At 42.0% G+C, this 23,823-nt stretch overlaps 1 protein-coding gene across 1 annotated transcript in view; it reads right to left on the bottom strand.

Moving 5' to 3' along the window:
• Nucleotides 1-23,823, bottom strand: part of TENM1 (teneurin transmembrane protein 1) — a 1,327,579-nt gene that overhangs the window by 461,916 nt on the left and 841,840 nt on the right. Inside the window, exon 16 of the mRNA XM_086918499.1 lies at nucleotides 6,400-6,519. Within this exon, the coding sequence (XP_086774625.1) occupies nucleotides 6,400-6,519 (120 nt within the window). The remainder of the gene's footprint in view (nucleotides 1-6,399; nucleotides 6,520-23,823) is intronic.

The raw sequence follows: 23,823 nt of genomic DNA, 5'->3' as shown, positions 1-23,823 counted from the left end.
GCACCAGAGCAAGAAAATCTTGTAACATCATATGCACCAACTATCATTGTTCAGGGCAAAATTATTGTCTATCAATAATTCAAATATATGCAATGTGGACCTTGGAGAGTATGGGAGAGAAGTCAAGGAGAATCATACCTGAGTACTACTGTGAATATTGGACTTTCGTGAATAGCCATTGGTTGCTTGAAACCCTAAATATAAGGGTGACAGCCAGGATTTCAGTCACTTTATATCACTGGCTGACAGCACTCTTAGAAAGAGGTGGAAGATTTTGGCATATGGTATTCTGATGGTATGATTCGTGACCAGCACTCCCAGAAACTTCAAGTGAAGATTAAAAGTAACTAGAGAAAGGATAGTGGATTAGAGCTAAATTGCAAATTCTCAAATACAGGTTTGAAGAAGGGACATTGGTTGACCGTTGGGTAATTTTAAGTTCAACTGGGTCATTTGTTTTTGGAGGGTCAGAGTGGGATATGGTTGTGAGGGTAGTCAAATGCCTGCCTTGAGAAAGGAATTCCGTATGTTGAGAAAGGACTTTAGTCATTCAGGTTGGAAAGATTTGATAATGTGATAGTTGTTGATCGCAACTTTTTAAAGATTATTCAGAGTTTTTAGAGACGGAATTAATGCTGTTACAGTGGAGTGTATTTTAGGCATTGGAGGTGGCAAACGTGTTCACAGGCTTGTTGGAGACTTTTGAGTGACATGAGACAGTAAGGTAATTAATGTGTCTTTACCTATCAAGTCCTGGGTCAGAAACATAGTCTAGAAGAGCAGTGCTAGAAGATGCAGAAAGCACCAACTGACATCAACTTGATTGTGAGGGTCAGGAGGTTCAAGAAAAACACTTCTGGTGGCTTGAGCATGCCATGAGTAGCCTAACACTATAGACACATGTATTTAGTTAGTAGTTTTACATGGTGCGTACAAGACCCACATGCATCAAAGTGATTTACAGGAAAAACTGACCCAAAGGGGTTAAGGTTGTCTCTAAAAGAAGAAGTTTCAAGTTTCTGGCTTTGCCATTGCTGCAGCAGGTGCCCTGAGGGATTGGGTAACCTTCCTCAGGGTACCTTCAGCGTATGTAGGCTGTGTTAACTATAGTGCCATCATTTGAAGTGGGCCTCTTTTCCAGCATCCTCACGACTAAAGAAGTGACCCCTTCGGCACAAAGGGAGCCCACGGGCCGAGAAAGCATAGTCTGCTGTGGGGGAGTGGAGGTCCTACTTGTGTACCATGAAACATCCCCTGCCATCTTTAGCCTAGAGGCTGACTAACAGACTACAGGGAAGCCTGTCGGACTGCATAGTTTTGAGAAGTCCACCATGCTGACCTGCCTGTCTGCAAGGAGCGGATAGGGAGCACAGATCCCCACACTAGGGGACACGGGTACTCGTTGCTGGTGACATGCCAACTGGTGCACTAAAGTTTAATAAAAGAAAGTAAAAGGAAAGAATTACTGGTTTATGGTGACCAGATATAATGAGAGCCCTGAGAGTGAATGGGCACCACATTAACCGTGAGGCCTAGAAAAATTTGCATATTCCAGCTTGGGACTTCCCTGAAAGGACAGGGCACCACAAATAGTGTTTTGTGTTTTGTTGGTTCGGGGTGGCAGCCCAAAGCACTAGCAGGCCCGCAGAAGCTTACCACAAATCCAGGAATTACATCAACGTTAGCCTCCTGAGGAACGGTAATGGTAACCCTAATTGAGGATAAGCTTGCTTCAGGTGCTATCAGATCTCAGCTTTTTTGTTTACCAGGGCATGCTTTTGGGGTCTATGATTTAATGGTTCCTGAGAGGTAACTAGAAGATCCTGTGAGAAAAGTTAAACTGTGGTCTATCACTGAACTCTTCATTGCTGTGCAATGTTTTTTTATATTGAAATGCTTCTAATGCCGATAGGGCTGGTTTGTGATTCCACAGGAGAATGAGCATCATAACGTTGTGTTCACTTCATAAACAAATGATTTTTATTATTGGACTGGTCACTGCCAAAGGTTGTAGGCTTGATGTTTTTGATTTAAATGCACACTATCAAAGCCAAAAGAATGGCAAAGGTCATGTCTATAAATAAGATCAGGCTAGATGGGAACTAATGATCCTAATATGTTGAGGTGAGCATCAATGCATCATGTAGATTTGCTTTTAACATTGAGAGCCCCTTTTTGAGGGACTTTGATTTATTTCAGATGCCTGTTAGTACATTCTTGCAATTTGGTGCATATAATTCAGCTGTCTACAATACATTGGATTCTGTAATCCCTGTATAAACGCCTGCCTCTAATTTCTTTATAATGTGCGATTTGTGACACACTCAGTCATTGATTATAAAGAAAAGATGTCATATAATTTATTAGAATTAAGTTCTGACGTCACAATATGGAGTGTAATTGAAGGAGCTGTTTAGCAGCAAAAACTAAACATTGCTTTTCTTCTGCTCTATTTTTCTAGCTTTGAATGACACGCAGAGAGAACATGTTTATTTTCTGCACTTCTTTGACTTGTACTGAACTGTTTATATCTGTTTTGCAACAAACAACTAACATGTTTTTGATGTGTTAAAGTGTGCACTAGAAGGTTTATTTTTATTCTTCATGTTTGCAAACATGCTTGCTCTTTCATATGAAAGAGCAACGCAACACGGTTTTAAGTAGTTTTTTGGGAAAGATGATGGCGTGACCATATATCATATGGGATAAAGTACCCCCTGGTGTACATGATAAGGATGTTGCTTGTCACTTTGGAGTTCCTTAACCTTATAAAGGAACTTGGCCTTAGGCCTCGTTCCTCTATATGGTTATAGAACTCCTCAGGGGCTTGCAATATTATTATAAGTTATGACAGATGGTACTTTATCTCTTAAATCAACTTTCTTTTCCTTTTTAAAAGAAAAAACACTGGCTGTACATTGACTTATTGAGTGTTATTTGTTGTGTTGTAGAATTTGAGTTTGTAGGCAATATCAATCTCTGAGACGGCTGAGGGCAGCTTTGCATCACTACACTGAGCGTCAAGTGCTAAAAGGGTTACTTGGTCCTCAACAGTATGGAGGGCCGAGGGGAGTGTGATGTTTGTGAGGCACTTGCTGAAATGCTCAGGGTTCTCCCAGCTCCTTGCAAGTCATATGTGTGGTTTCCACAGAGTGTTTTGCTCTTTCATGTCAAATTTGGGCTTGTGGCACCATAAGACAGCTGTGGAGAAGGAGGGGTGGATGCAGATCAGCCAGCAGGAAGCTAGAAATCATGGCAGGCCTCGCGAGACGGATCTAGCTCATGTTTTCATCTTATAACCAATGAGAACAATAAAAATAATGTACTTGACTATACAAGGCCACCTTCTTCTAATTACTCTCCTTCTCTGGCCACTACTCCTACTACTCACACAGTAAGATTTGTGTTTGTGCTTGCTTTGATGCGCGCAGAGCTCTCCCTTATGTCTGCTCAGCATTGTTGCAAGCCTTTGCTCCAGAACAGTTTTTCCTATCATCCCTGACTTTGGGAATGGGGCTGCATACCTACCATCATTAATGCTGACGATTATAAAGACACAAACAGGCCTAAATTGAAAACAGAGTGTTAGCTTTTAATTGCAGTAACTGGGGTGGACGAGTACTGAACATGGACTGCCCTAGTTCATCATTTGCTGGTTTTTCACAAGCAATAGCTCATCAAGCCCTTGTCTCCTTCATTTGTCACTGCTCTAGGGCAGCTCCATTCATTCTTCCATCAGCTTTGACTGAAGCGTTTTTACCAAGAGTAATAAAGAACATCTCCAGGGTTTGCCTCAAGCCTGCGTAGAGAATAAAAAAGAATATCTAGTTTAAACCTACTGTTAAATCTAAGCTAGCATTGTGTAAGGCATTCTCTCATTCTTCTAACGAGGGAATACTTTCACTATGGTATGAACGCTGAGTGAGCTTGAAGTGTTTAGATTAATTCCCGGGCTAGAGGGTCCTTTACTGCTATGTAATGGATGCAGAATACAATACTGATAGGAGGAGAGCTAGAAATACGTGTAATGTTCCCAAACTATCAGATTTGGCTAGAAAATACGTCTCCAACGTGGGAGCCAGTGAGGTAGTGTGGCTTATTTTCTTGAAGCCTTTGACGAGGTGGGCTGTTGCATGTGGGATGGCTTTCAGTGGGGCTTGCACCGTTTTGGGTAGATCTGTGAATATTGCATTGACACTGGTGGGATCATGTCCTAAATTCTTCGGATGGAATGGATAATTTAAGTGTTCAGAGAAGATGGAGTTTGAGTGAGACGTGATGTGTGGGGCCTAGACAATAGTATAGTATATGGCGATACAAGGGACTTTGCTTTCAAAACCAAAGAGGGTGTGGCACCTTAGTCATAAAGACTTGTTATCCAGCTATGGCATAGAGAGAAGGACTTCAGTTTTTAGAGTTTTATTTTGCAAAGGAATGAGTTCATCCATTTTTTCCAGGAACAGATTCAGGGTAGTGATGATGTATGTGCTTGATATTTTAATGTAAACGTGGATGTCATTGACGTGCTGATGTAATCTTATGCCTGCAATGTGCCACCTAGGTCAATGAGACTCCAGGTAAAGATCTAATTAAAGGTGGTGAGGAAGAAGAATTGAGGTACACAGCATACAGCATCAGAGTGGATGGGGGAGTAGTGGAGAAGCAGGGATAATAATACAGCATCTTGCTCAACAGCATACAAGAAGCCCACCTCATTTGCTTCTGCCTGTACTGACTGAATAAATACTTCTGAAATTGAGACATGTATATCATTGTTACTTGCGGTGAGAAGGAGCTGGGATGGATATTTAAATACTGTTGTGGGTACAACCCCCCCAGTTATCCTATCAGGATGGCCTACCCTGTCCACACCTAAGCCCCCTTGTGTTACTGTGTAAAAGCAATACACAAACCTCAACAGCAGAGCCAATCAGTCTTGAGACCCAGGACTCTGGCAGAAGGAGGCACACATGGTTATGCCAAGGAAATGCCAACTTTCTAAAATTGGTATTTGCAGAATTGTGACTTTACCATTAAAGAGGATTTTAAATTACAATTAGTTAAAGTCTAAACAGCATATCTCTATCTGCTCCCATTCCAAAGTTATCACTTAATATAATAAGGTAACCCAGCATTAGTCAATAAGAGAGATAGGCTGTACAGCAGAGAAAAATGACTTTATGTGTTTTTCACTCCCAGGATATGTAAAACGTAAGTACACACATCCTACTTTTTAAATACCTTTCACCCTGCCCTTTGAACCGATAGGGCCTGCTTTAGTGATGATTTATATGTATTACATATAAAGGTTTAGGGCTTGCTACAGGTTTATTTTGCAGTGTCCAAATAGCAATTTAGAACTGCTCTACAGGCTGCAGTGGCAGACCTCAGATATGTTTTGAATGGCTACTTTGGTGGGTAGCTCAATTAATGCTGCAGGCCAACTAGTAGCAGTTAACTTAGAGGCATTGGGTACATGTAGTACCATTTAATAGGGAGTTACAAATGAATTAAATGTGCCAATTAGAGGTATACCAATTTTACCATGTTTGAAGGAGAAAGAACAAGCACCTTAGCACTGGTCAGCAGTGGTATAGTGCACAGTTTCCTAACACCAACAAAAGCTAATCCAGCAAAACAAGATGAGTGAAGGCAAACAATGGGTGAATTTTTATTGGAGTAAGGGTCCATACCAATGATGTGAGTACTAACAAGGACCTTAGTAATTGAATATGGTGAACAGCTGGATTGTAGTCCCTTCCTGTAATATAGCGCCTATACTGCTTTCTTGAACAATGTAGAAAGCAGAATTAAAGTGGTAATATAGTCAATAGGGGAACCTGGTATTTCCAGATGTAGGCAGACTAGTAATTATGAAGAAGAGAGATCGAAGGACAGTGACATGGGACATTGGACATTATATGGAGTAGAATACAGACACCAAGTGTGCAAGCATCAAGTGGGTTGTGCAGCATTTTGGAGCAAGGGAACTGTCCAAAAGCAGGGTATATGAACTTGAATTACTAAAAAAAGTTAACAATAATTTCATGAAAATACTGCCAATGTCAGAAAGCATTTAGGCACTTTGAGGCCAATTCACAAAAGGCCTTTGCACTTGTGGTGGAGGCCCTGCACTGGTGGCAGGACCTCCGCAATGGGTAAATGCAGTACGGAGGCCCCACAACAAGTGCGGAAGCCACACAACGACTGCGGGGCCTCCACCACGAGTGAGGAGACCCTTTGTGAATCTGGCCCTTATTCAGTAGATTGACATGAATGTGTTGTCCTTTCTGTACTTTAGTGTGTTGGACGAGTCCATTTGAGGAATAAAGAAAAATCCACACCATATTGAAACATGCAAGGTTATCCCAGTAACACAAAAATATTGATTCAATCTACCTTCCATCCTGCCGACTGATGGTGTATCCGTAGTCGCTATGTTGCAAAAAGCTGACATTGACGCCGACTAGCGGGGTTCCATCAACAGCCACCACTTGACCTCGGACAACACAGGCACGACTATAAATGCAAAGAAACAACAGTAAAATATAAATTACTGATGGCAAGAACAATAATGGAATATGCCAAAAGAAGTGAAAACAGAGCCGCAAAGCCAACGTCCTATTTACAAATTAAGAGCGAAAACACATATGTAAAAAAACATTGTACAAGACAATTAAAATAACCATAATTGCTTATGAATCCTCAAGTATTTTATTGACTTTGCAAGAATCAAAAATCAATGTGTACACAGATCCCAGATGTGGGTAATCATGGTGCTATTCTGAAATGTTACCAAGAGCCAATGTCGACTGCGGTGCTATTTTTGTTGTAGATGCAAGCTCCAGAATTTAACTCCATCAACTAAGAAGCTGGATACAGGCATCTTATAAGACAACTGCTATGAAAATTGACTACTATGTGTATTGAAATTAAGTGTAAAATGGGTCTTAAAATGATGTGCCATTTTGGCTTGCGATGCCAATTTTGGAACTAGTGAACCAGGATCATGTCCCGACGTCGGCTCGACATCCTGTGATTCTGAGCAAATCACTTAATCTCCCTGTGCCTAAAAAAATGAATGTGATCTTATATAATGTAACTGGTGCTCTGGTAAAAATGGATTTTAAGTGAGATTAAGCCATGAATTTATAAGTATGAGTTCACGAAATTAATGAAACCTACCATGTACTCTTTTTCCGATTTTGTTTCTTGTCGCTACAGAGGAAACATACTCTCTCTAAATATATTCCTTAACTCGCAATTTTACTTTATTGCCTATTCAATTGCACAATATGTAAAAAATAAAACAGAAATAGGTTATATCAAAAAGCACAAAGGAACACATGATGATCACTAAAGTTAACCTGCACATTATATATTCATTTCAACGAGTAATCATAAGGCTGTGCTCTGTAGTATGGCAAAATGGCTTAATAAGGAAGACAGTTGTGCTGCCTTAGGGGGCAATCAGAGAGTTTACAAAAGTGGTAGCACCTTATAAATTAAGTGGGGGAGGGGCATTATTTGATCGCGGTGCCAGGAAGTAACAAGAACTGAATCACAAACAGCTTTGCTGCCAAAATTTGGGAGCTGGGACATTTTTGGGTTTCTTTCAACAAAAGATCTTCCCAGTATGTGCCAAGAAGCTATATTAATATATGCAAAACTGCACCATGGATCTCCAACAAGCCTTGGGTATTTTTTTCAGCAATGATGCAGATGAGAACTGCACTGTCAGCTGCAGCAAAAAGGTCTCAAATAATGAAAACACAATATTATTTGCACATAGCCATATTGGTTTAAAAATAATAGGTTATGGGCACTGCAGACAAGTAATAATAATTCCTTATAGTTAAATCTAGAGAAATGTATAAGCACTCCAGCTGGTTTTAAAATTACTTGCTGATAGTATTGCGTGAGGTTTTAAAATGAAATGTGGTAAAACTAGAACAAATGGATGATGGAACAAATTATATGTATGCATTGGTATTTATATACCGCAAACCTAGCTATGAAGCAAAGGAGCGTTGTACATTACATGAGGATTTGAGAGACGATCGCAGAGAGTGTGCATGAAGTGGGAATTACACAAATGTATTTTACACACATTTAGGCACAGGAAGATGAATCGATTTGCCCATAGTCGCACGAAGTAGTCCCAGCATAGACAACAGGATAAAAGCATGGATCCCAAGGTTCCAGCTGGAGTGACTAGGCCACATTTTCACACCCCATTCATATAACCCCAAATATCTGGCATCACTCACACCCCACCATATCACTCGCCAAAAAGTTTCTTTGCCTACCACATCTGTATATTGCTGTGTTTTTTTAATGGAATTATGACTGGATACAGGTATGCAGCACAGGGGCATTTCTCAAAGAATGCTTATTATGTCAGATTAGAGAGCTAAACAACTTGCATGTCTTCTGTTATGCTTCTGCAATGCCTTCTCTGGCCCTGTCCTCATCAAACATGGTCCTTCACATGTCTCCAGTCCATTGCTTTGAGTATAGAAGCATCTCTCTTGCCATATAGAATTTTACTTGTAATACAGACCAGTCACTGCAAAACTATTATGCCAGCAGAATTTCGCTCAAATCCTTATTATTAGAGTATATTTATTTCACATGGGTTATGTCTGTCTTCTGTGTACTCTGACCAGAGAATTTCTGCGTGTTGGAGACTTAGTTCAAGCAGAAAATGTCTTGCAGGAACTATGAACTGAATGTGTGATATCGCTGCATGTGTCACAATTTGCTCCCTACGCTATTGTACTCACCACCAGGGGCTAAATTGCGGGACTCTCCAGTGTTCTAATAATGTCCCAGACCTTCCCCTTCGTGCATAACTTCCAGGACTTTGTACGCTATTTGGAAATTGCCACCCATTCCCTCCCTATTCATGCCAGGTTTTGTGGAAGCCAGCATGCTCATGCTTGAAACTCCATTACCTACGAACCTCTGCTCACTGCTCCCTCTCCACTCCTGCAGGCCAAGGATGGGTAGAGGAATTCAGCATACCTGTAGCTGGCAGCTACTAACCTGCTCACACCTGATGCACGTGATTACTGTGAGCTCTTTTCAGCACCAGCTCCTTCCAGTCTAGGGTTGGTCATTGTAGTTGTGTTCCGGCGAGATCCATCCTTGTTTCCTGAGCTTTTGCTATCAATGTTTCCATCATTCCTGAGCTATAGGTATTCCTTGGTTCCTGAGCTAGAGCTACGCTTGTTCCTGAACTAACACTGCCTGCAGTGTTACATTGATTCCTTGATTTCTTTGCTATAGCTTTCCTTCTTCCTGAATTAGAACGGCCTTTTAGTGCTACCTAGACATCTTGATTCCTGGGACGCAGCTATTCCTTGTTACTGAGCTAGCGCTGCCCTCAGTGCTACCTTGACTCTCGAGACTTAACTATTCCTTGATTCCTTAATTCCTGAACCAGTACTGTATAGTGCATTCTTGACACCTCTCTCATGTATTTCCTTTTTTCTAGTCCCTACTTGTCTTCCCAATAGCTTTGTTCCAGTTTCTAGTTTGCTGTCTTCCTAATCCTGCTGTCTTGCTTCTAGTTTCCTTGTATGCCTGTTACCTGCTTTCTGCCAAGTGTGCCCTATACTTTCCCTTTATTTTCCTGTACCTGGATTCCTTGAGGTACATCTAATTCCTTGATTCCTGAACCAGTACTGTTTAGTGCATGCTTGTAGTCTCTCACCTTCTGTATTTATCTTGTCCCAGTCCCTGTGTTTCTTTCCTTAACATTTTGTTCCAGTTTCTACCTTGCTGTCTTCCTGTTCCTGTAGTCTTAGCTGCCAGTGTCCTTGTTGGTTTTGTTTCTTATCTTTTGCCAAGTGTGCCCTTTTTCTCTTCTTTCCTATTGAGCACTCCTCCTTACTAGCTCCTTATCTATTGTGGCTGTGTTTTTTGTTCTATACCCTTGCTGGTACCACCTTGTGTGTTTTTGTTTGATTGCCAAGATCCGTGGGCACAGCTGACAACCTAGGTGGTGTTTCTTGTTCACTGTGAGTATTGTTTTTGAGTTACATTTATAACATCACCATAGGTATCAGCTACACAGACCTTGCCTTCCATATATATCCTATAAGTGGGTATTTACAGTCAGTATCTATAACAGCAATTGTGGGTGAGGAACTTACTCAACTTCAGTCTTACTGTGTGGAGTTTCTGAGTGCTTTACCCCACATTCCCTTTATTGATGTTATGTATATATATGTCTTGCACATCCGTCCTGGGTGTTAGTGATTCTGAATGCTAAATTGCCTCTTGAGTACCTGACCTTTCTGAGTCTTAACCATCTTGTTCCCTTGTGCAGGCTTCACCTTTGGATCCCTTTTCTTCTCCGACTCCCTGTGTGATCTTGGGCAGCTCTGTACTCCTCTTTCTATTTACTTTTTCTACCCAGCCACTAGTACTTGCCCAAATCCCTGACTGTATCCCAGACACATTCCCGAACAGTCCTGACAGCATGTTCAAGCCAGCAACTTTATTCGCCTGACTTTAGAATCTGCGAACAATACAATGAGCTGGCATTGAAGGTGCCTTTTTGTATGCAGTTGTGTGTGTCACCTACAATTTTCACATGAAACACCTAATTACGAGAATGAGCAGAAAATAAATGCAATTTTGTCTACACCTAATTAGAATGCAAAAAAAGGAGCATGAACATATTTAACAACAGAATGTCCTAATTTTGGGAGGATGAATAATAAACGGCTCATGTTGATAAATTGGAGTGGGGTGTTTTGAGATGAATCAGTATTTCATTAGTGGGTGAGGTGGTGGAAATGGATTTATTCCAAGCACACATTTAAAATCCAACCAGCTGCAGTGTTCAGTAATAAATCTAGAATGCATCTCTACAATCAAGGTCAAACATGTGGCGCGTGCCATGCCAACTCATCCAGCAGGAAAAATGTGTAACTTCAAAAACCCTCTGATTTATGAAAGACAGCCAGGGTTGAGGTGAAGTGGGAAGACCATCTGACACCTGGGGCTGGATAACATAGAATGCGACTGTGCCACACAATATTGCGTCACTGTGCACTGACCTTTGCAACAACCACTGCGAGAACTGAAATGTTACTTTCAAATTGACGGAAAAGTTATTGCCCTGGACTACTGGTCTAAATTGTAGCTCAAGATTTGCTCAGGCATTGATATGAGCTATGCAGTCCAGCTCACATTGCTTCCTTACACTTGTTGCACATTAATTGAGCCCACCTGTATTCTGTGGCATGCAGAATATTAGAACACAAAAATGTACTAGTCATTTGAAATGAAATGACTATTATTTTCTATGAGTTGTCCAGACTCTCTAACTTCTCTGTAGAGAATCAATCTGCACTTCAAATGAACTTTCCTTCAAGGTGAACTTGACATTGACAGCTTCAGTGAAACAGTGTGGAAAGTGTGATAAATGACAGGTTGTTTGACAGGAGTCAGTCGAAGGTCATGCATTGAAAATGCCAGCCTTCTTCAGTGTAACAAGCCAGAGGACAGGAGTCTGAAAACAACCTTTTTAAGGCTGTGGGTGCTCTTAAGAGGGCCAGCAATTAACACCACGGCCCCTCTCCCTCAAGATATGCACCACCTCAAGAAATAGGTTGAACTAGATACATGCAGCTGTTTCCCCTATATAGTAATGGTGGGAGAAATTGCACAGCGTTCTGTAGATTTCTTTAAATTGTTGGTTAATACAGTGTGCAACGTTTTTTGTTGTTTTTTCTTTTACAAGAAAAATATGCAAATTGACTTTTTGATGATTTCTTCTGTATACAGCTGCTATAGAGAGATCTTTTTAGTACATTGTACAAAGCTTATCATTTTTCTCACATTAAACCATTTCACATACATTTTGCTGAAAACTGGATTATTATAAACTTTGGGGTATATTTACAAGAAAATGTCAGAGCCAGTGCTTTGACAATTTCACAACGCAGGGATTTGCCGTATTCACAAGATCACGGCGCACTCCTGAGTTTTCCCTAGTGCTGGCACTCAATTTAGCTCCATTACACCAACGCAGGCACCCTGGCACCATAGTACAAGGGTGTCTGCGTTGCAGGTAATTATTATTTATGTGCAGGAAGGTGTTCAATAATGGGGATTTGTTACTTCTATGCAGAATGCAGCACACATAGAAGTAGCAAATAATCAATATTTAATGATTGTTTATGTGCAGGAAGGGACACTTTCCTGCACGTAAACAATCATTAATGCCATTTGCTCTTACTATGTGTGCTGCATCTGTAGCACACATAGAAAAAGCAAATACAAGGAGATATAAAGGTATTTCTCCTCGTCTCGCCATTCTAACACCGGCTCTTGGCATTCGCTTCTGGCGCTGTCTCAGGTTTACACCTCCTTGTAAATTCAGGGCAGCGCCAAAAGCAATCGGTGATTGCACAGCCCTTTCACGCTAAGTGATGCGTGTAAAGGGGCTTTATTTACAAGGCCCTGTTGAGCCACAAAAGGTGGATTAATGACGCTTTGTAAATATGGAGAAGGGCATATTGCCACCAGATCGTCACAAAAACAGTGACTTTCTGCTGGTAATACCCCCATGTAAATATAGTTCATTGTCCCTTGGCGGAGGTCTGTTGTCCCTTCCATGCCTCCAGCTTGTATTCGCTGCTGATGGAGAGGGTTGAAGAAGTAATCCTGTGCCATGAATTTCCATGAGGCAGGATTTCTGCGAATCTTTGTGTCAAGGCTCTGTGTCCTGTGCCTCATTGCTACATCCAGCACAGCACACAGAACTGAGTTGCTACCTTGCAGATGCTTTGTAAACACTGTGTCTGTGATGTGACCTGTGCATATAACACATCTGGCCCCATGATTGCAAGCAATCTTTTTCATCAAGTGTTCTTTTTGTAATGGGTGTATAGTAAGTGCCTTTCGCACCTCACCACTGCATTTTCTAAAAGTGAACTTTAAGAGGGTTCAAGCTCTTTAAATGTAATGAAAAAAGGGGGACATATATTAGAGGATTCATAGAAGACAAAGTGGAAAATAGTTTTTTTGACAGGTGTCCATATTAGGAATCTGGCACACTGTTCATGTTTGCACCACGGCGCACATTTAAACAAATGAGGCGAGCGCAAACATGAACAGTGTGCCACATTCCAATGAATGCACTGCCCTTAGGGTAGCCAAAAACTCATAGGTGCCCTGTGGGTAGCACATTCAGTGAAATACGGAGCAGTTGTTTTAATCAGCCTCTCCATGTTTCACTGTGCAGATGGTGCGTGTCTGCACTTTAGAGAGCGGACAGTGAGTGACTGCACTCGCTTGCAGCGGGCTGTCTGGGGCCTCCATGTGACCCCTTTTGCCCCCTCTAGAGGGCTTCCCTGAGGGGGCAGACTTACAGCCTTCCACCTTTTTGATGTCTTCTTTATCTCTGCGTTCAGGTCCATAAAACGATGCAGGCACAGAGGCAAAGAGGTTCCCTCATTTGCATGAGTCCACAACCCCATGCAAATGAGGAAATGCCTTCTCAAGATAGTGCTGGTGCTACGCCTGCACCAGCACTATTAGTATTATAGTACGGTTCCTACAAGTGTCTGCATCCCCACCCTTCTGTAATATTAAAGTGGCCTGAAGGCACACAAAGCGGGCACGCACACCTGTTGTGCCCTCAGGACACTTTCTGCAATACAGACCAAAGTGTTCATAATTTTACACTGGACATGATTTAGAAAATAAAGACTCCTGTTATTTATTACTGGTTGAAATGTTACAGCCCCAGTTTCCTTTTCGAGAACCACTGAAACAGAATTCCACAGAGGGCTTATTACAGAAAGCATTGGAAGAAGATGTTTATTCCTCTCACAGGTGAACAGGGCTCTTCTTTTAAAAATAATATTTTTATGTAGTGCTTCTAACTACAATTCTACCAATTCTAAGTGCTGGAAATAAAAGATATTAACGTAAACCACTCATCTTACTTAATTGACCAACCTTTGAGAGGATGGAAGTGTTAGATGTCATTGCCAGGATTTGTACTTGTGACCTGCCAATCACTCATTTGCTGCAGCAGTGTATGATCAGCTTGATGACTATCCCTCAACTTCTACTGATTACTGGGGCATGTCTTCAATTCCCAAACTCACTGGTGCATACACAGAATGGAAGAACTAGGACAGAATGAGTAAAAGGGGTGGCACTCCCAGCTCAACCAGTCCCATGAGCCTTACTGGCAACATTCCAAATTCCATACAGCACAGTTGCACATTGGAACTGGTGGGCAAAATAGTAAATAGATCACATGAGATTTTTCAAGTAAACCATTTAATTTGTGTAATAGCCATGGTTGCCGATTGTTTTATCTATTAAAGTATGCATATTTCAAGAGTTCCTAAATTAAAAGACACGGAAGTTCTCTTATTTCACAAGTACTAATACATCACAAGAATGAAGGGAGACACACAATTACCTCAATATCCTCTCTGAAATTAAGATCACCATAAAATCACTTTGCCTCACTCTTGACAAATCTCCTAACCTCAAGCCACATAGTAACTCCCAGATACCAACTGAAACTGCTGTGTCAAACGAGCCATTTCTCCAAGCTGGAGACCTCCAAACTGCTGTCAAAGCACTAGTGATTCCAGACAATGAACACAGCACTGCTTTCCTTACTGAGGTCTCACCTTACATCCCCGAAGGCAGTTTTACACTCAGCAGCTAGAATGATCATGAACAGGACACAATGGTAAAGGATCTCCCCTGTACATACCTTTCTCATGTGGCTCGGTCTTGAGGCACGGTCTCTCTACAAAATAGCATGCCTCGTATACAAAGCCACACAGCTAAATAGAGCAGTCTGCGTCTCTTAAAAAATACGACATAGCAGAAAGAAACAGTAAACTCAGAAGCAAACCTTTATTACTCCTCGGTACATCTAGATTCGGAAATATTTGCCTTCAAATGTTCCTTCTCTGGACACATCCTAAAATCTGGAAAACACTTGCTTCACACATTAGCCCACAATGTCCTTAAAAATCTTTTAAAAAACTATAGCATCATCATTTACATACATGGCATAATTTCCCTGACTGTAGCTCTTCAATCTCTTGTAATCATTTGTGGTCACTTTTCTTTCTTTCATTAATGTTCACATGTGAACTGTAAACATACGCCCTGAATGTATAAAATGTGAATGTTAAACTGTAAATATGTTAAGCTGAAGATCTATCTTAGATAGATAGAAAGATAGATAGATAGATAGATAGATAGATAGATAGATAGATAGATAGATAGATAGATAGATAGATAGATAGATAGATAGATAGATAGATAGATAGATAGATAGATAGATGTACCTACATCCACATGGCACAGTTGTCAGAGATTTTTTTTTATTTGCTATCAGTCATTAAGTGGCATTGCTCTAAATTAATAAAGTAATTTGTTCGATCCTTGGACGGTATGTCCAAGGATCGAACAAATTACTTTATTAATTTAGAGCAATGCCACTTAATGACTGATAGCAAATAAAAAAAAATCTTCATACTAGGACCTCATCTGTCAAGTTCTCCATATATGTGCTAACACCAGGGTTAACGTGCCCAGTTCTATATTTTGATGCCGAATATATGTGCACGAAGGTAACTAGGTGCCATACTTGTTGGAACCGGAGGTCTCTGGTTGGCACAGGTATGCACTTGTGACAAGCAAGGACCCTCAGCTCCACGTCAGGGCAAGGGAACTACTCCTTCGAATAACCCCTGCTCACCCTCTAGGTAGTGTGGCACGAGCAGACAAGGCTAATCCTCAGGGCGATAGTAAGTTAAGCATTCATGATCACACACAGTAAACCCACTGCGCAGTGCCCTGAGCATCGAACACCAGCAAAACATCTGAGGCACATCAGCAAACAGTGGAAGGGAAACTCACGCCAAAGTGCCAGGTCTAACAATACTCTTTTGGAGTTAATTGTGGATAGTGGTGACAATACAGGATTCATTCTAAAGATAGGGATAATGGTATACACTGCATTAGTAAACCATCGCTTTTTCCGATTGAATGAGCAATTTTTGTGAGGATGGGTATACGTTCATCAATTTCTATATTGTAGTCCCTAAATTCAAGGCACTTATTCCCAAATATGTACTGTGCTAAGTTTCTACTGTTGTAACATGTGAAAAGACATGAAGCTGCAGATTTTTCAGGAACAACTAATAACGATTTTGGTGGAAGTTCCCTTTCCAATGGTCACTGCATTGACTCTCCCTATAAATGTATGTATATAGGGAGAGGCAATGTCCCTTAGGAACACCCATGTTCTTGCCCCCCTAAACCTAAAGAAAACGTGGCACACCTGAAGTTATTTCAAAGTCGCAAGTTACACCTGCAAATGCTGATTCTGTGAAACGCCACCTGCCATTGGTGCCCATGGGTGCAGGCGTGTAATGGACCTGTGTACTGAAAAATCATTGTGTACCGGGCGCTGATGGTATGTTGTGAAATTATGTGCATGAGTATGTGATGATGGTCGGACTGGGACAAAAAATAGGCACAGGCACCAAAATAAAAGTGGTCCCCATTGGTGAAAAAGGCAGCTAAAAAGAGGCCCATATTTGCAAAGCAGGACAGTTTTAAGCCTAAGACACGCTATATGGATACTTTGATAGTTATGGGAGACTGCATGCATTTGGGTTTGCAGCAGGCATTGTATATGGCAATATCAAGTAATTCAAAAGTAAAAACCAGCCCACCTGTTCATAAACCTGACCACAAACAGTAAAAAACTGGCCCACACACTTCACTGCCAGCCCAGCCCACTGGGAACTATCTGATTGCCCTACAGTCCAGTCCAACCTTGGATTTGGTATTTGTTTAGTGTGAACCTAGCAGAATGCTGTAAGGCTACTTTAATAGTTATTAGTCCCAAAACATAATGGTCAACACGCGGGTTTCCAGGCATATTTGATGGGGCTAGGCGTTGCAAATGTCAGCCCAGCTGGATAGGAGAAATAACCTTCAGAATAAACCTCCACTCCAGGGCGGCAGAGGGCTCAGTAAACCACAGAGAAGTGCCTGCACTGTGTACCTTGATTAAGTGCCTAAAACTACAATATAAAGTGTCTAAGTTACCAAATGAGCAATTTATAACTCAGACCACTTCATTCACGCAGTTGTGCTTTTTTTTTTTAAATCATAATTGTAGTTAAAGCTGCTCTTGCCTAGACTCGTCTGTGACAATTTGCATTGCCGCAACTAAAAAGCCACTGTGTACTGCAGGCATGTGGAGCCTTATAGGAAATCAATAAACACCATCGGCTGCTCCTGCCCTTGGTGAAAGTAATTGTTTGGGCATTCAATTACCAGTTTAAGCCAGGAGTTTTAATAAGTAATCAATTGTTACATGTAAAGAAAATTAAGGCTGTGCTGCCCCCGGCGTGGAAACGACTCCATTTCCTGTTGCAGTATCATACTAGCCACTCCAAGCGTCGATTGACTGTGAGGGGCGCGATTACGCAATGACGCATTGACGGAAGAGAGACAGGTCGCAGGGGACGCCATTTGCTCTCGGAGGCTGTCTGTCTGGGCTTTAATAGACAAGGAGTAAACACCACTGTAGACAGGCATCCTTTTTTTTATGTGTATGGATTTATCATAAATCCGTAGATACACTGTTTGAGTTAGATTTTGGGGGATTTTATTGCATGAAATAATGAATGCCAAATATTCATGAGGGGGGGGGGGGGGCGAGATCACACTAGCGGGTGTCCTTACACTGAGTGTGGAAGTCAGCACACCTGATACAGTACACAATAGCAACTAGGGAAAAAAAGCCAGGTCTTGAAGCACTTCCAAAGGTGCAATTGAAGAGGTATAGCGTTCCACTGTTTGACCGCAAGGAAATTAGGGTCTCATGTACAAAGAATCGATTCAGTAAAAGTGACTTTTACTGAATAGATTTTGATTTTGTGAACTGACGTATGTATTAATAGGTCGGTTCACAAAATACAGAATGGTGGTGGGTCGCAATACCTTGTTAATATTCATGAGTTAGGTTGCAGTTGCATCCCATGCCTCAATCACGGGGATGTTGGCCTGTTGGGGTCAACAGACAACCATGTCTGTGATTGCTTTTAAATCAAGCAATATTTTGTAGTGCAGCTCATTTTCCTTAAAAGCAAATGAAATGTTTTTAAATAAAAAATGAGATGTTATACAAACCTGTTTTAGGAGTAGGCAGTGGTCCCAGGGACCTCGGCTCACTCATAAAAAACATTTTTGTCAACTTTCGACATTCATCCTTTGAGAATAGATTACCAGCTTCTGTGAGTTTAAAAGTAAAATATTAAAGTTTTACAACCAAATTTTAGTCACAAAACATTAGTAGATACCAAAAGGAATTGGTATTTGAAAGCAACGCTTTAAACACGCCCCTCCCAAATACAATTAGGTATGGTTTCCAAAACCCAGGTATCGATTTGCAGACCTGCCAACTTGAGAACAAAATTTGCCTTATGGGTAGGGGGCGTGGCCTTGAAAGGGGCAGGGCTTTATTCCATGAACTCCCCCAGAGGGCCCTCTGTCCCTGCCTCCTCCTCCTTCCACCAAAAAAAGCGAAAACAAAATGTTATTGATGCTGTTGTTAATGTCCTGGGGTGTTTTCTTTTTTTCTTTTTTTTAAGCACTTTATAATGGCTAGACCTGTTTTACAACCAGTTTGAACCATTGTTTAGAAATACTGTCTCAGGCTCATTTGGAGGGTTTACCCTTGACTTTCTTGGAATCCGTGGGCTTTTTGGCTCCTTTGGGTACTTTGACAACTTTTTGTTGGGTTCACGCAAAGCCTTTTGGATCTCTTGGCTTTTCAGGATCCTGCTAAGACCTGTATTAGTCATCTTGTGCATTGGTAGGTTACAGCTGGACTTAAGCATTTCAGGTTTACGCCACTTGCCATACAATTCATCCAGCTTGCGGAAGGCGCTCTCTGGCCAAATGCAAAAAAGCCCTACATGCCCACCAGGAGCTAGTCTGAGAAGATTCAGCTTGTTAACGTTTGGCATCTTTCTGAAAGCCTTGATAATGCCATAGTCCCCGCTGTAAATGATACAGGGGCCTCTACGGTAAATGCGACGGCGGTTTCTCATCTTTGCCTTCCTAGCCCGCATACGTTGGGATGCATAAACCTTCTTGATGAACACCCTTTAATGGACATTGCCAGCTTTCAGCCTCAAAAGACGAGCTGGAAATCCCTCTCTGCAGTGTTTTTCCGCTCACCTTGCCTGCCACAGTGTGATTTCGGCTCATCGCAGGGTGAACGTGTTAAGGAAGCTAAAATCATGTTACACATGGTGGCACCATGTGGTTTGGCAGCTCTGGATATGAAAATACATTTCCAAATCGTTAAATGAGCTTAGTGCATTTGTAAATGGATATTAGTGTTCACAAGCCTTCTGACTTACCAAACTCTAAAACCCTTTGTATACCTGGTCTTTAAAAGGGCAAATGTGGATTTTGATTTTGTTAATCCAGGAATGTAACAGATGACCCTAAAACAACAACTTCCACCTTTTCAGTGCTGAGTTTTAATGAGTTAGTACTGATTACTGCAACTGACTACCACATTTGGGCACCAATTGATAGGTTGTACTATGTGATGACGATTTGGTGGGCAGAGAAAGAAGGTAAAATATGAGGTGAGAGGGCCGGTGTACGATAGCACCATGGTAGTACATTCGATGGATAAAGCTTCCTGTCTCTGCACTCCGGTCTCGACGCCTGGCACCTTGACGAACCCCTGACGGCATGCCTGACAGCAAGATATTGGCTGCAGGCTTACAACTGATGGCGTATTGCCCTAACAAAATATAAGGCATACTCGGTGTGATCGATAGTTCTGCCCTTGATGCTGTTTATATATGGGGAAACTATTCATATTATTGAGTGCCATCGAACAGAAACAATTTATAATTCTGGAAGGAATTGCCTATAAGCCGACAAGCTTTGTCAATGACCATGGTTTAGATCTAATCATATTGCAGATCACACTATGGATCGCTATTGTCTAAGAATCTGAAGTTGATACTTGACTATTTTTTGATTCCTTGCAATTGGCTACACATTCCAGTTAACTTGGTTACCCTCATATGATATGAGAACAACCTTTGCCCTGAAGAATTCCGCTTCATGGACGAAACGCGTCGGCTGTGCCACTTTCAACAAGTGATGCTTATGACCTTGTTTTTAGAAATTGCTTTGATATTGGAATAAAGAAAATTTTGGAAGAATACTGCTGCTTGGGAATGCATTGTATATTTGTTTTCCCTGCGAATTGAAAAGTGGTGCACCTGTGCTTTTGTTTGAAAATATGAAGCAGTGAGTGTTGCTGTATACTGAGGTCAGGGTGCATATAGCAGGACTGAGGTACTCATGAAGGGCAGACTTTAGAGGCAGGGGGTATAAAAAGTGCAGGTTATTACTATGAGGATTGGATGCAGTGTTGGGAGTGCAGCATCAGGAACACAGAAAAGGCAGACTGTGAGTAACAGGATAAAAGAACAGAGGAGAAAGACATCAGCATTGTACACAGAAAGGAAATACTTGGGCAGCAGGTTGGGGCACAGACATAAGTGATATAATAGGAGGAATTACAAGGAAATGCTAATGAAAAAGTATTTGTACGTTTAAGGAGGGCAGCTGTATGGAAGACAACACCTGCTGCCAATAGCATGAGGCGCATGTGAAACAGATGAAAAGCAGGATAGAGCACAAGGATGATAAGCTGAAAAAAGGAGATTAAAGGCACAGGAAGTATGGATGGGGGCACTGGAGGAGTTGGGTGGATGTGCATGGGAAGAGCACAAGTGAGACTGGTGAAAGCAGCATGAGGGAAGTATACAGGTTACAGCATGGCTATGAATAGCAGGGCAGCAGTGGAGTAACAAGGGCCTGAGCTCCAGGGGCCCACCTCAGCAAAAAGGGTAGGTGGTGGGCCGGGGAATGGAGGCTCCATGTACTTTGCCTTTGTAGTGGAAGGCCCTCAAGTTTTGTTAAGCCACTGCAGGGCAGATGCACAGAGAGGGGAGAAGTGACATTGGGATCAATAGGGAGCATAAGCAAAAGTCTCCAGTGGAAAAGCAGTACGAGCGTGGGTAGTTTAGCAACATCCAAGGTTGCAGCTCCAGAAAGCTGAAGATGGCATCATGGTGCAAAGGGAAGGCATGTTGACAGGTGATATCTAGGGGCACAGACTTGACAGCCAGGCAAGAGTAGTGTCCACCATTATACATGTGCAACCTGCCCTTAGGTTTACATTTAGAGGCTTCTGAAGCACCACAACAAATGTGCCCAATGGGTGTTGCCTTCAGAGGCTGCAGAAGCTACCATCACAGCCATGGGCTCTGCTATGTGCCCCGGCCACCCAGTTCTTTTTTCGCCCATATAGAGCATTGGATACTCTGTAGTGGGGCAGTCCTTGTCTTCCAGGTCATGGTGCAAGAAAGGAATACCTTTAGTTGTCTAGAGCACCTAGTGTTCATATGTCCATTAGCTTCTTGTTATTTCTAGGGTGGCTACTCTAAATGGGCCATTGCGCAGTACAGACGGGGCACTAGGGTTGGGGTTACAAGCAGTGGCTTGCAACTAGTAGTGTTCCCAAATGGGACTCCTAACTACTGTGAATACCGAAATGAGTAAGTGCCTTTTGTGAATACCAACATGAGCAAGTGCCTTCTGTGAATACCAAAATAGTAGTAAGGTTAGGATTTTGTCTTAAGTTAGTTCTGTGAATTGGGCCCTTAAAGATGTCTGTAGCCACACCCTACAAAAAACAACTAATCAATGTAGTCAGTGGTAAAGTCTTGACAATAAAAGGGTGGCAATCAGAGATGGTGGGGGAGGAACTCAAACACAGCCTGTGTTAGCTGACAAAATATGAGTCCCAAGCCAGAGCATTGCCACAGATTCAGAGTTGGTAAAAGTAGGGCAAGCAAAACATCATGAGACACAGTGTTTAAATCCCATGAGGGCTCAAGTGTTACCTCTGTTGTAGGCCCACCTTTATTAACGACAAGTCTTAGGTCATCGTGTATGTAGACTTACTTTGACTTGGTTCTGTGAAGAGGGTGACAGCAAACAGGTCTTTATAGTTTATTGTTTTGCAACTTTGAACATGTTTACCTTGTGCCCCTAAATTGAGAACCAATTTTATTGGCAAGTTTTTCACATTATACTTCTGCCAGTCAGGGCACATGCTATGATTTAAATTCAATGTTCCTGTACTGGTACATAGGAGAAGCCCTTTATGAAACTTTGTTCCAAATAGACATTCAATTCTATCCTACACATTCCATTTGTCAAGGGTTGATGTATAAAGCGATACAAAAGTGGATGATGGACGTAGCGTTTGAGCAAATCACTCACTCATCCCCAGTCAACTGATCTGGGTTTAATTCATCACCATTCTTTAGCTCACTCCGCCACCCCAGTTTAGACATGGCCATATGCAAATCAGTCTGACCCTGTGCCTCATGGGAACAGTCCAGCCCGAACTGCCAAAGCCATGTCTTCCATGGACCGGAAACAGGCATCCTGGGACCGGTTTCTGGCATTTCAGCCGTCATCAGCCAAGCTAGCTTGAATCCAGTGGCAAAGTGAGCAAGGGACTCATATCTGAGCATACCCTGCCAACTTAGGGCGAACAAAGCGATACAAAAGGGGATGAGGATTGACGTTTAAGCAAATCAAACACTCACCCCCAGTCAACTGATTTGGGTTTAATCCAACACCATTCTTTAGCTCACTCCGCCACCCCAGTTCAGACATGGCCATATGGAAATCAGTCTGACCCTGTGCCTCATGGGAACAGTCTAGCCCAAACTGTCAAAGCCATGTCTTCCTTGGACCGGAAACAAGCATCCTCGGACCGGTTTCTGTCATTTCAGCCGTCATCAGCCAGGCTAGCTTGAATCTAGTGGCAAAGTGAGCAAGGGACTCACGTCTGAGCATACCCTGCCAACTTAGTGGCAGAGTGGGCTAAAGAATGGTGATGGATTAAACCCAGATCAGTTGACTGGGGGTGAGTGTTTGATTTGCTCAAACGCTCAGTCCATCATCCCCTTTTGTATCGCTTTGTTCGCCATAAGTTGGCAGGCTATGCTCAGACGTGAGTCCCTTGCTCACTTTGCCACTGGATTCAGGATAGCCTGGCTGATGAGGATTATGAATCGGAAACCGGTCCCAGGATGCTTGTTTCCGGTCCAGGGAAGACATGGCTTGGCAGTTCAGACTGGACTGTTCCCATGAGGCACAGGGTCAGACTGATTTGCATATGGCAATGTCTGAACTGGGGTGGCAGAGTGGGCTAAAGAATGGTGATGGATTACACCCAGATCAGTTGACTGGGGGTGAGTGTTTGATTTGCTCAAACGCTCCGTCCATCATCCCCTTTTGTATCGCAAAGGGTTGATGTATGGCACATCCTATAATACTGTTTAAAGTTTTTTTTTTCTCTCTATTTTTTATTTTTCTTGCAACATTTAGGAGCCGCATTGTGCATTGAACCTCACAATATCACCCCTCTGAAAATCAATTTGGAGCAAATCTACGATGAATTCACACAATGCAGTCCATCAACCAAAAATGTGCCACATCAAGCATTGGTCTTATACTAAAAGGGAGCCCTTCTGGTACAAAATACTATTGTTTGACAAAGTTTCGCACTTTTAGAATTTAATGTGTACTATTCACTACAGCACAACTTAGAATAGTTTTGAGAAAAGAAAAAGTTTCTCTAAACTTACACCTCCTTCAAGGAGGTGTACATTTGTGGCTCAAATT

Source organism: Lissotriton vulgaris, chromosome 4_1 (genome assembly GCF_964263255.1).
Source record: "Lissotriton vulgaris chromosome 4_1, aLisVul1.2, whole genome shotgun sequence".
Lineage (NCBI taxonomy): Eukaryota > Metazoa > Chordata > Amphibia > Caudata > Salamandridae > Lissotriton > Lissotriton vulgaris.
This window is presented reverse-complemented; position numbering and strand designations above follow the sequence as displayed.